Consider the following 13,182-nt stretch of genomic DNA (forward strand, 5'->3'; position numbering starts at 1 on the left):
ATCTCCCAACAAATAAGAGTCCTGAGCCAGACGGCTTCCCAGGGGAATTCTACCAGACATTTAAAGCAGAGTTAATACCTATCCTTCTCAAGCTGTTCCAAAAAACAAAAATAGAAGAAAAGCTGCTGTACTCATTCTATGAAGCCAGCATTACCTTGATTCCAAACCGGATAGAGACCCCATAAAAAAGGAAAATTACAGGCCAATATCCCTGAGGAACATGGATGCAAAAATTCTCAACAAGATACTAGCAAACTAAATTCATCAGCATATAAAAAGAATTATTCACCATGATCAAGTGGGATTCATTACTGGGCTGCAGGGCTGGTTCAATATTCGCAAATCAATCAACGTGATACATCACATTAATAGAAGAAAGGATAAGAACCATACTTTCCTGTCAATAGATGCAGAAAAAGCACTTGACAAAATACAGCATCCTTTCTTAATAAAAACCCTCAGAAAGTCAGGATAGAAGGAACATACCTTAACATCATAAAAGCTGTATATGAAAAGCCCACAGCTAATAACATCCTCAATGGGGAAAACCTGAGAGCTTCCCTGAGAGCTTCCCTGCCCCCCCCCCCCCACAGAGATCAGGAACACGACAGGGATGTCCACTCTCACCACTGTTAACATAGTTTTGGAAGTCCTAGCATCAGCAGTCAGACAACAAAATGAAATAAAAGGCATCAAAATTGGCAAAGAAGAAGTCAAACTTTCACTTTTCGCAGACGACATGATACTCTACATGGAAAACCTGAAAGAGTCCATCAAAAAGCTGCTAGAACTGATACATGAATTCAGCAAAGTCACAGGATACAAAATTAATGTACAGAAATCGGTTGCATTTCTATATACCAATAATGAAGCAACAGAAAGAGAAATCAAGAAATTGATCCCATTTACAATTGCACCAGGAACCAGAAGATACCCAGGAATAAACTTAACCAAAGATGTAAAAGATCTGTATGCTGAAAACTACAGAAAACTTATGAAGGAAACTGAAAAAGACAAAGAAATGGAAAAACATTCCATACTTATGGATTGGAAGAGTAAATATCATTAAAGCGTCAATATTACCTGGCACAAAAACGGACTTTCAGATCAATGGAACAGAATAGAGAACCCAGAAATGGACCCACAAACGTATGGCCAACTAATCTTTGACAAAGCAGGAAAGAATATCCAATGGAATAAAGACAATCTCTTCAGCAAGTGGTGCTGGGAAAACTGGACAGCGACATGCAGAAGAATGAACCTGGACCACTTTCTTACACCATACATGAAAATAAACTCAAAATGGATGAAGGACCTAAATGTAAGACAGGAAGCCATCAAAATCCTCGTGGACAAGGCAGGCAAAAACCTCTTTGGTCTTGGCGGCAGCAACTTCTTACTCAACACGTCTCCGGAGGCAAGGGAAACAAAAGCAAAAATGAACTACTGGGAGCTCATCAAAATAAAAAGTTCTGCACAGCAAAGGAAACAATCAGCAAAACTAAAAGGCAACTGACAGAATGAGAGAAGATATTTGCAAACGACATATTAAAGGGTTAGTATCCAAAATCTATAAAGAACTTATCAAACGCAACACCCCAAAACAAATAATCCAGTGAAGAAATGGGCAAAAGACAGGAATAGACACTTCTCCAAAGAAGACATCCAGATGGCCAACCGACACAGGAAAAAATGCTCAGCATCACTCATCATCCAGGAAATGCAAATCAAAACCACAATGAGATACCACCTGACACCTGTCAAAATGGCTCACATTAACAACTCAGGCAACAACGGATGTTGGCGAGGATGCAGAGAAAGAGGATGTCTTTTGCACTGCTGGTGGGAATGCAAACTGGTGCAGCTCCTCTGGAAAACAGTATGGAGGTTCCTCAAAAACTTAAAAATAGAACTACCCTACGACCCAGCAGCTGCACTACTAGGCGTTTATCCAAGGGATACAGGTGTGCTGCTTCAAAGGGGCACATGCACCCCAATGTTTACAGCAGCCCTATCGACAATAGCCAAAGTATGGAAAGAGCCCAAATGTCCATCGACGGATGAATGGATAAAGAAGATGGGGTATGTATGTATGTATGTATACATATATGCATATATATATACATGTATACATATATGCGTATACATGTATACATGTATGCATACATGTATACGCATATATGTATACATATATATGTATATATACACACATATATACATATACATGTATATATACACATATATACATATATATACGTATATATACACACATATATACATATATACACACATATATATACACACATATATATACATGTATATACACACATATATATACATATATATACAATGGAGTATTACTCGGCAATCAAAAAGAAGGAAATCTTGCCACTTGCAACTACGTGGCTAGAACTAGAGGGTATTATGCTAAGCAAAATTAGTCAGAGAAAGACAAATACCATATGACTTCACTCATGAGGAGTTTAAGGCACAGAACAGATGAACATAAGGGAAGGAAAGCAAAAATAATATAAAAACAGGGAGGGGTACAAAACATAAGAGACTCTTAAATACAGAGAACAAACAGAGAGTTACTGGAGGGATTGTGGGAGGGGGGATGGGCTAAATGGGGAAGGGACACTAAGGAATCTTCTCTTGAAATCATTGTTGCACTATATGCTAACTAATTTGGATGTAAGTTAAAAGAATAAAATCTAAAAAAAAAAAAAAAATGTCAATACTACCAAAGTAATCTACACATTCAATGCAACCCCAATCAAAATTGTACTGGCATTCTTCTCAAAGCTAGAACAAACAATCCTAAAATTTGCATGGAACCACAAAAGACCCTGAATAGCCAAACTAATGTTGAAAAAGAAAACCAAAGGCATTACAATCCCAGACTTTAGTCTCTACTACAAAGCTGTAATCATCAAGACAGTATGGTATTGGCACAAAAACAGACACACAGACCAATGGAATAGAATAGAGAACCCAGAATTGGACCCACAAATGTATGGCCAACTAATTTTTGACAAAGCAGAAGAGTATCCGATGGAAAGAAGACAGTCTCTTTAGCAAATGGTGCTGGGAGAACTGGACAACAACATGCAGAAGAACAAAACTAGACCATTTTCTTACACCATACACAAAAACAAACTCAAAATGGATGAAAGACCTAAATGTGAGACAGGAAACCATCAAAACCCTACAGGAGACAACAGGCAAAAACCTCTTTGACCTTGGCTGCAGCAACTTCTTTCTCAACACGTCTCCAAAGGCAAGGGAATTAAAAGCAAAAATGAACTATCGGGACCTCATCAAGATAAAAAGCTTCTGAACTGCAAAGGAAACAATCAACAATATTAAAAGGCAACCAATGGAAGGGAAAAGATATTCGCAAATGACATACCGGATAAAGGGCTAGTATCCAAAATCTATAAAGAACTCACTAAACTCCACACCCGAAAAACAAATAATCCAGTGAAGAAATGGGCAGAAAACATGAATAGACGCTTTTCCAAAGAAGACTTCAAGATGGCCAACAGACACGTGAAACTATGCTCAACGTCAATCATCATCAGGGAAATACAAATCAAAGCCACACTGAGATACCACCTCACATGGGTCAGAGTGGCTAAAATTAACAACTCAGGAAACAACAGATGCTGGTGAGGATGTGGAGAAACGGGAACCCTCTTGCACTGTTGATGGGAATGCAAACTGGTGCAGCCGCTCTGGAAAACAGTGTGGAGGTTCCTCAGAAAATTAAAAATAGAGCTACCCTAAGACCCAGCAATAGCACTGCTAGGAATTTACTCAAAGGATACAGGAGTGCTGATGCATAGGGGCACTTGTACCCTAATGTTTATAGCAGCACTCTCAACAACAGCCAAATTATGGAAAGAGCCCAAGTGTCCACCAACCGATGAATGGATAAGAAAATTGTGGTTTATATACACAATGGACTACTACTTGGCAATAAGAAAGAAGGAAATCATGCCATTTGCAGCAACATGGATGGAACTGGAGGGTATTATGCTAAGTGAAATAAGTCAGAGAAAGACTGATATCATATGTTTTCACTCATACGTGGAACTTGAGAAACTTTAACAGAAGACCATGGGGGAAGGGAAGTGGAGAAAACAGTTACAGAGAGGGAGGGAGGCAAACCATAAGAGACTCTTAAATACAGAGAACAAACTGAGGGTGGCTGGGGGTGAGTGGGAGGAAGGGGGAAATGGGTGATTGGCACTGAGGAGGGCATTTGTTGGGATGAGCACTGGGTGTTACATGTAAGTGATGAATCACGGCAACGTACCTCCAAAACCAAGAGCACATTGTACATGCTGTATGTTAGCCAATTTGGCAATAAATTATACTTAAAATAAATAAAATGGACATTGTCAGAAAAAATAAACATTGAAAAATAAAATATTCCAATAGAAATAAAATGAAATTTAAAAACAAAAGTTGGAAATAGCCCACTATAAATGCACAAATAATGATGTACACGTACAACGAAATGCTGTTCCGCGACCAGAAGGAAAGACAACTGACACACACGACAGGAATCCATCTCGAGAACATCACGCCCAGGAGAGAGACCAAACAAAAAGTGTGATTCCACCTACATGAAATTCTAGGCAGGCACAACTGCAGTGACAGCAGGCAGACGGGCACGTGCCCACAAGTAGGGGCAGGAGCGGGTTCAAAAGGACAGGATGCAGCTTTTTAGGGGAAAATCTTCTAGAACGTGGTCATGGTGATGGTTACAGAAGTGCCGGTATTTGTGAAAACTCATGAAAATATACAGTTAGGATCACTATATTTCAGTGTATGCAGACATTATTTTAAAATCAACTTTAGGGGCACCTGGGTGGCTCAGTCGGTTGAGCGTCCGACCTCGGCTCAGGTCACAATCTCATGGTCCGTGGGTTCGAGCCCCGCGTCGGGCTCTGTGCCGACAGCTTGGAGCCTGGAGCCTGCTTCCGATTCTGTGTCTCCCTCTCTCTCTGCCCCAACCCCACTCGCACTCTGTCTCTCTGTCTGTCTCTCTCTCTCTCTCTCAAAAATAAACATTAAAAAAATTTTTTTAATAAATAAAATAAAATCAACTTTACTGAGGTAGGACTTAAAAACTGCAAGAATACATTAGTGCTTTGTAACAGAAGTGATTTCCTCACCAGGCCAACTTTATTGTCCTCACAGCACTTCCCACCATCCACGATCCTGAGGACGTAAATACCGGTCCTTACTGGAAGCGGCGAGAACACAGACGTTCGCCTCGCTGCTGCCTGGAACGGTGGCTGGCACGCAGAAGGTGTTTAAGAAACATTTACTAAACGAAGAAGGGCACAAGTGAGCAGCAGGGCGAAAACCCACCGAGGAAGAGGGACTCAAGTCACGACTTTAAAAGACAGCGAGGATCTGGAGAAGCCGGGAGAGGAGAGTACTCGTCGGGAATAATCAGAGATGAAGGGAGTGCGGACGGCACACATGCATCCAAGAGCAAATGCCTCTGGTTTGCAGACAACAGGGACTCTCCCCACACAGCACAGAGCCCCCTCGACCTCCTTCTCGGGCTGTGTCCGCACACAGATGGCCACCAGCCCCATGCGGCCACCGCACACCTGAAATGTGACTGTCTGAGCTGAACTAAGTATGTTAAGTGTGAAATGCATTTGGAACTTTCAAAGCTTTAGTACAAAACTATCTAAAATCCCTCAATAATGTCTATAGTGATCACATGTAAAAGTTATAACATCTGGAATATGCGGGGTAAATAAGATACATTGTTAAAATTAATCTCCACAGAAAGTTATACACAAACGTCCACAGCAGCATTATTTTAACAGCCAAACAAAGGAAACCCAATGCTCATCGACTCAAGAATGGATCAACAGAATGTGGTACTCATAGCAAAGAAGATCATTCATCCGTGAAAAGGAACTCAGTCCCAACACGCTGGAAGATGGATGGCCCCCGAAAACGTCATGCTAACTGAATGACGCCAGGCACCAAAAGCTACATAGAGTCTGATTCTAAGTAATGCCCAAAAACAGGAAGACCCGTAGAGACTGAGAGGATTTAAGTGGGTGCCAGGGTCTGCGGGAGGCAGGGGAGGGAGGGGAGTGGCTGCGGGTGGTCCAGGGGCTGTTTCTGAGGTGACAAGATTCTCCCAGAATTAGTGGTGATGGGCGCATGGCTCTGCAGAAATTCTAAAAACCAGAGAACGCTACGCTCTAAAACGGGTGAATACAATGGCACGTGAACGGAATCGATAAAGCTGTTGTTTTAAAAAATTAATGTCGCCTGTTTTTCCACTGGGAGGTTTGTTTGGTTTTGGTTTTTCACCCTTTTACCGTGGCTGCTAGAAAACCTCCATCTCTGTGGCTGGGACTGCCCCGCGGGGCTTGCTGGGCTCCCCGGCCATCCGGGCGCCCGTCCTGACCTCTGCCTCTCTGACCCTCTCATTCTCCCAATCCGCCAGCCCACTCCAAGTGGCCCCGTCCTTCGCGGCCGACTGGGACCCCGAGGTCAGCGGTCCTGGAACCCTGGCGCTCTCACCCGGCACACTGCCGCTCGGCTGCAGTCTGCAGGCCGCTACTGCTCTCAGGAGAGGAAGTGGGGCCGCCCTGGAACATTCCTCGGCCAGGCAGCCGTTCCCTGGGGCCCACGACTGACGTCCCCACGGCCGCCCGCCATCCCATCTTTGCAACAGCCTCTCCGCCTCCAGAGACCGCGGCTCCCCTGAGGCCCGTCCTCCCCGGAAACCAGAAGCCCCTCGGAGGAGACGCGCTCGAACGCGACCCCAGACCCGAGCCGGGAGGAGGGAGGAAAGGAGGTTCTGCTCCGGTTCCCGCGAGGCCGTCAGCGGCTGGCCCGGGGGGGGGGGAGGGGGGTGGCACCGTGGAAAGTGGGGCTCCGTGCGCTCGGCAGCAGCACAGAAAACAGCCGCCCGCCGGGCCAGTCCTGCGGCAGCTTCCTGCTGTCCCCCTCAAACTGGGCCCAGAGCATGACCGTCGAAGTGTGGCTTTGAGACCACAGGATCACCACTGCCTGGGAACTCGTTAAAAGCGCAAATCCGGGGCACCTGGGTGGCTCAGTCGGTTAAGCGTCCGACTTTGGCTCAGGTCATGATCTCACAGCTCGTGAGTTCGAGCCCTGCGTCAGGCTCTGTGCTGACAGCTCGGAGCCTGGAGCCTGCTTCGGATTCTGTGTCTCCCTTTCTCTCTCTGCCCCAACCCACTTGCATTCTGTCTCTGTCTCTCTCTCTCAAAAATAAACAAACATTAAAAAATAATAATAATAATAAGGGCGCAAATCCTCAGAGCCAGTCCCAGACCCTGGAATCAGAAATTCTGGGCATGGGGCCCTTAGATTCATGCTAAAGGCTGAGAACCAGTGGCCTGGGACTTACTTCTCCCGTCCTCCCGAGGACTCTGTCAACTACCTCTTATCTTCTCTGAGGTGCCCTGTGGCCTGAAAGCAAACAGTTGTGTTCGCAGCAGAGAACACGGAGAGGACACAGCACACCGCCGCTCCCACCACCATCTCGGAGAGGCTGCTCGTGGGGCGCTGGGCACGGATTTAAAAAATTAATCCACAAGGAAGGAACACTGGTTAAAAGATAGGAAGTGCCCTGGAAAAATCTGCTTATCATCAATCTGGTTGGTTTAGTTCCTAACACTACGTGGGGGCACGTATGGACTTCCTTCCAGAGAGTACATGTGAAGAGGTACCGAAGAGAGGAAGAGGTGGATGGGGGGGGGGAGGGGGGGAACTTCAGCTCCCGGAAACGGTAACACACATGCTCAGCAGGCAAGTCGAGGCTGCCATCAGTGCTGATGACACGACCGGCCCCAGCGAGGGTGGCGCCCTAACCTGGGTGGTCCTCTTCCGAGACCCACCACGCTAGTCTAACCATGAGGAAAACATGGGACAGACTGCAACTGGGGAGACAGTCTACAAAACACCTGACCAGTCCTTCCTGACAACGGTAAGCTCACCAAAAACAAAGTCAGAGAAACTGTCAGTCCAGCGAGAGGAGAAACAGGGACTAAATGCAATGTGCTATCCAGACAGGGTCTAGGCACACGCAAAGGACACTGAGAAAAAGCTGAGGAAATCTGAACACACCATGGACTTTGGTTCAGAATAACGTATCGCCATTAAGTCCACTAACTTGACGAACGTACCGTACTAAAGCACGCTGTTATTAATGGAGGACACTACGTGTGCAGCATGAAAACTCTGTACCCTCTTCCCAGCTTTTCTGTGAGTCCACAACTATCCTCAAATAAAGTTTATTTTTTAAAATGCTACAGGTTAAACTCTGGTCTTCAAATTCAAAAAAATGAATGCCTTTATTGATGCTTTAACTAGAGGTTTGGCCACACTGACCACGCAGCAAAGCCCGAATACCCCTCCACACACAACCACCGCCCTGCCCTCCCACCCCCAGTCTTCACAGTCAATAAGAATGAAAAACAGATGCATTTAAATACTTAGCTGAGAAGCAGACTTCTCTTCCTGTCCTACTTAGTGTTAATATACTCTGTAAGATCTGATTTTATCTCCTAATAACCCTTAGTTTTCTTGGACTTGGACAGAGAACAAGCACAAAGAAAAAGCAGAGTTTAGACAGGACTGCAGACAGTACGTTGAAAAGCCTCAGAAGAGAGAAACAGACCTCACGGACATCAGGAGGCCTGGGTCACAGAGAAAAACAAACCATAACTAGAGCCGAACTAAAATCTCATACCGTTTAATATAAAAGCAAACAAACGTAAGTTCAAAATACACCAGCACTGGAAAAGTCACCAGCTTACGGCTCAGTCCCCAAGCTCATACTCGTAATAATAAATCGTTGATAAAAGATTTAATGATGTCCAGCCCACGTTGTTTAAGGAAACAGGGTGAAGTGTAATTTATTTTGGAACAATAATACATGCTACATCCTGGCACCCAGAATGTGGTCTCTAAATACAGTTTCCCACTACAAGGAACTAGGGCTCCTCAGGGGAAAAAAAAAAGACCGACTCCAGGCCTGGGACAGGAAGTGTACAGAACAAACCTGAAACACCTTGGCATCTATTGGGGTCGTGTCACAGGACTTAGGAGTCTTAGAGGATACGGTGGGCCAAAGAGATCATTTGAACATCAAAGTACCACCGCTCCCCCCCAAGACACGTTCACTTCCTGATCCTCAGAACCTAAAATATTAACCTTATATGGCAAAAGACATGACTGAGGATCTTCAGGAGTTTGTGGATTACCCAGTGGGCCCCAAACGCAATCTATATGCACCTTTACAAGAAAGAAACGGGCGTTGTGAGACACACAGAGGACCAGGCGACAGGACCACCAGGCAGGCATGGAGCCAGGTGGCCAGGGGATGCCAGCAGCCACCGGAAGCTGAAGAGACCAGACCTGACGCCCCCTAGAGCCTCTGGAGGGAGCGCAGCCCTGCCGACGCCTGATGCTCCGGCCCAGAGATACTGATCCAGGACTTCTGGCCTCCTCAACCGTGAGACCGTGAATTTCTGTTGTTGTAAGTCATCCCGTTTGTGGTGATTTGTTGGGGGAGCCGTAGTAAACTAATACAACCAACCAAAATAACGATAACGAAGTAAAACACAAATACGCATTATTTAAATCCACATATTCTTCATGCATGAAGGAAAAAAGAACCTGACTGCTCACCTTGGAAGGATTCTGGGCAACCATGTCGTTAGTTTGAAAACTCCCCAGGGTAAAGTATCACTCCTTTATCGCCCAAGTCCCACACACACTGTACCTTAAAGTAGCAAAACACACACGGAGAATTTTTCTTTATAGACGTAGACAGCTATTAATTACTGTTTACAAACCCTACTGAATGGAGAAATCTAGGAAATGATCATCAATGGCCTTACATCTCAAAAAGAGACAACCTGACACGACGTGCCCCCGACAGACGTACAGACTACTACTCTGAGACAGTCTTCAAAAAGGCAAAACGAGGGGCGCTTGGGTGGCTCAGTCGGTTGAGCACCCACTCCTGATTTTGAGTCAGGTCATGATCTCGGGGTACATGCGTTCAAACTCAGAGTCTGCTTGGGATCCCCTCTCTCCCTCTCTCTCTGCTCCTCCCCTGCTGGTGTTCTCTGTCTCTTAAACTTAAAAACAAAAAAAAAAAAAAAAAGCAAAACGAAACCACCACACACACACACAAGATAACAAAACCATGTAGCAAACCAAAAAACCCAGATCTATGACTTGAAAAATTTTTTAATGTTTCCTGTATTTTTTTTTAATGTTTTAATGGGGTTTTTTTGAGACAGAGCACAAGTGGGAGAGGGGCAGAGAGAGAGAGAGACACACACACACACACAGAATCCAAAGCAGGCTCCAGGCTCTGAGCTGTCAGCACAGAGCCCAACACGGGGCCCAAACTCATGAACCACGAGATCATGACCTGATCCAAAGTCAGACACTTAACCAACAGAGCCACCCAGGCACCCCTGATTATGACTTTAGATCTAACTTCCAATTTAGAGGAAACACAGAAGGCAGAAGCATATGGAGAACACCAAAATATGGACACAATCAGCAAGTTCCAAGAGTGGACATAGCTACGGGATGGATTTCTTCAACAAATGAATTATAAGGGACAAAAAGAGACCAGACGCATCAACCGATTTTAAGAATGGCCCTTATTCTGGATCCTGATTTGAACAAATTCAACTTTTTAAACTGAGACAGAGGAAAAAATTTCAGCCATGACCCGCCTGTGCATTTGGTGATGAAGAATTATTGTGAACTGTTTTTAGTTTTTAGGTGTTATAATGGTACTGTAGCTATGTTTACATACATACCAAACTATTTCCAAATGAAATCGTGCATGCCTGAGATTTGCTATCCAAAAATCCAGGAGAGGAGGTAGAGAGAGGGTTCCAGAAAAAACAAGACTCGCTGCACACCGACAGTCATGACACGTGGACGAGTGGAGGGCAGGGGGTCTACCTACGCATCTTTTTACCTCCCAGGTGTTTACAACATTCCAGAGAAAGGACTCGTAGGGTTATTTTTTTTTTTTTTTTTTGTCTTGCCTCTTCTGTGTTGACAGCTTAAGTCTAAATTAGCTGAAAAATAATATGCTCATAAAACATCATTCCCCCACCATTCCAGATAATGGGGCTTTTATACACATTCACACACACAAGTCACAATGGAGAACTATTTAGTCAAAAAATTTAATTGTTTCTGGTTATTACCCATTCCTTTAATATAAAGTAGTAATTGGTTTCGAATCTTCTTAAGATTTATCATATGAGGGGGCGCCGAGGTGGCTCAGTCAGTTAAGCATCCAACTTTGACTCAGGTCATGATCTCACGGCTCGTGGGTTCGAGCCCCGGTCAGGCTCTGTGCTGACAGCTCAGAGCCTGAAGCCTGCTTCGGATTCTGTGTCTCCCTCTCTCTCTGCCCCTCCCCTGCTCATGCTCTCTCTCAAAAATGAATAGATGTTAAAAAAATAATAATAAAAATAAAATATTTATCATGTATAGGGAAAAAGTCAAACCTTTCTTAGAATCCTGTTTTATCATACTATAAATTCAAATTCCCTATGTACACAGTTCTTCATTCTAACACAGAAAACCTAAAATGTAGATGTAATTTCCGATCTGCCTACACTTGTGTTATAAAAAGGCCACCATCTAGCTACAAAATTGACATTGGAAGTTACTTATCAGAAAAAAGTTCTTCATAAATATATAAAAATACAGAGTTTATATTTTATTTATAAGGCAAGTTGAATGCGTTATTTATGAGCTTTTCAGAAACATCAAGGTCATACATAAGAGGGATCGAAACTTTGGTAAATAGCCAACGTGCCTACAAGTGCATAAAGAAAAGTAATTCTATGTCCCTAGATGGTGACATGAGAAACCAACAGGTAAAACATTTCAAGCAGAGAGCACTGACCTTGATACTGGGGGGGCAAGGGGCGAAATGCTGACCTGCCAAGGCCCAGACAGACCTCCCTGTGACCACAGGTATTTAACACAGGAGATGAACACGGAGCATTCCCTCATCACATGAGTGGGAACTAGAATCAGGTGTTCAGACCACCTCCTAGGGCTTCTCTTTCATTGAGTCGCACTGGTCGCTTACATGCTGAAATACATTACTTACTTACAAATTACTTTCCCTTACAGTAAGAGCATCATACTGTCAGATTATTCTGTTCATCGTGTGCATAATTTTACATCGGAATGGTAAAGGGGCATCTGAAAGCAGTTGGTCATAAACCAGTGATTCTCAACTGGAGGTGCCTCTGCTCCCCAGAGGGCATCTGGCGAGGTGGGAACCGTTTCTGGGCCTCACAGCATGGGGGAGGGGTCCCGGCACCCACTGGGCAGAGGCCACAGATGCCGCTACACCCTAGGGCATACAGGGCGGCCCTGCACAACAAAGAAGTATCCAGCCCGGAGGTCAAAAGTGACAAAGGCGAGCGATCTGCCATCAACTCACAAAGCGAGTGCCAGTCTAGACAACAGGTCAACGGTCCCTACTGTGCAGAGGCCCATCCAAATCGACAGCGGGTCCCCCAAGCTCCGCGGGCGTCCTCTCCGTCCTGCACCCACACTTACCGACACTCGCCATGTCACAGCAGAATGAAGTTTGATGGAAGTACTGCACACGTGCAGGCAAGACCCAGCCATCCTACCAAAACTGTGCAAACACCGCGTATAAAACATCCATGGGATGGGGTGCCTCGGTGGCTCAGTCGGCTGACCGTCCGACTTCAGCTCAGGTCACGATCTCACAGTTCAGGGGTTCAAGCCCCATGTCGGGCTCTGTGCTGACGGCTCGGAGCCTGGAGCCTGCTTCAGATTCTGGGTCTCTCTGTCTGCCCCCTCCCCCGTTCATGCTCTGTCTCTGTCTCAAACATAAATAAAAACATTTTAAAAAAATTAAAATATCCATGGGTATTTTTCAAAGTTTAAAAAACATCTTTTAATGCAAGAAGACAGTGCATAAAGGAAATAATTTCATTTCTTGTCCCAAATTCAACCAGGTCATTCAGTAATAACCAAACAAAAAGGCTTTCCCTTTCTTAATCACCACACAAGAAATACTCTGGTGATGAGAATAAAGAGAAGGTTTCATCCACAAGTGTCTTTAAGGCTGTT

The 13,182-nt window shown here is 44.7% G+C and overlaps 1 protein-coding gene across 5 annotated transcripts in view; it reads right to left on the reverse strand.

Moving 5' to 3' along the window:
* The window catches only part of RABEP1 (rabaptin, RAB GTPase binding effector protein 1), a 100,024-nt gene that overhangs the window by 71,205 nt on the left and 15,637 nt on the right, over window positions 1-13,182 (reverse strand). The window contains exon 1 of one of the 5 annotated variants that reach the window (XM_042965999.1): window positions 12,640-12,818. The exons of the other annotated variants lie outside the window; for them this stretch is intronic. Within the exon in view, the coding sequence (XP_042821933.1) occupies window positions 12,640-12,652 (13 nt within the window). The 5' untranslated portion in view covers window positions 12,653-12,818. Of the gene's footprint in view, window positions 1-12,639; window positions 12,819-13,182 lie in introns of those variants that run through there. 5 annotated transcript variants of the gene reach the window in all.

The sequence above is a fragment of the Panthera tigris genome, chromosome E1 (assembly GCF_018350195.1).
Source record: "Panthera tigris isolate Pti1 chromosome E1, P.tigris_Pti1_mat1.1, whole genome shotgun sequence".
NCBI lineage: Eukaryota > Metazoa > Chordata > Mammalia > Carnivora > Felidae > Panthera > Panthera tigris.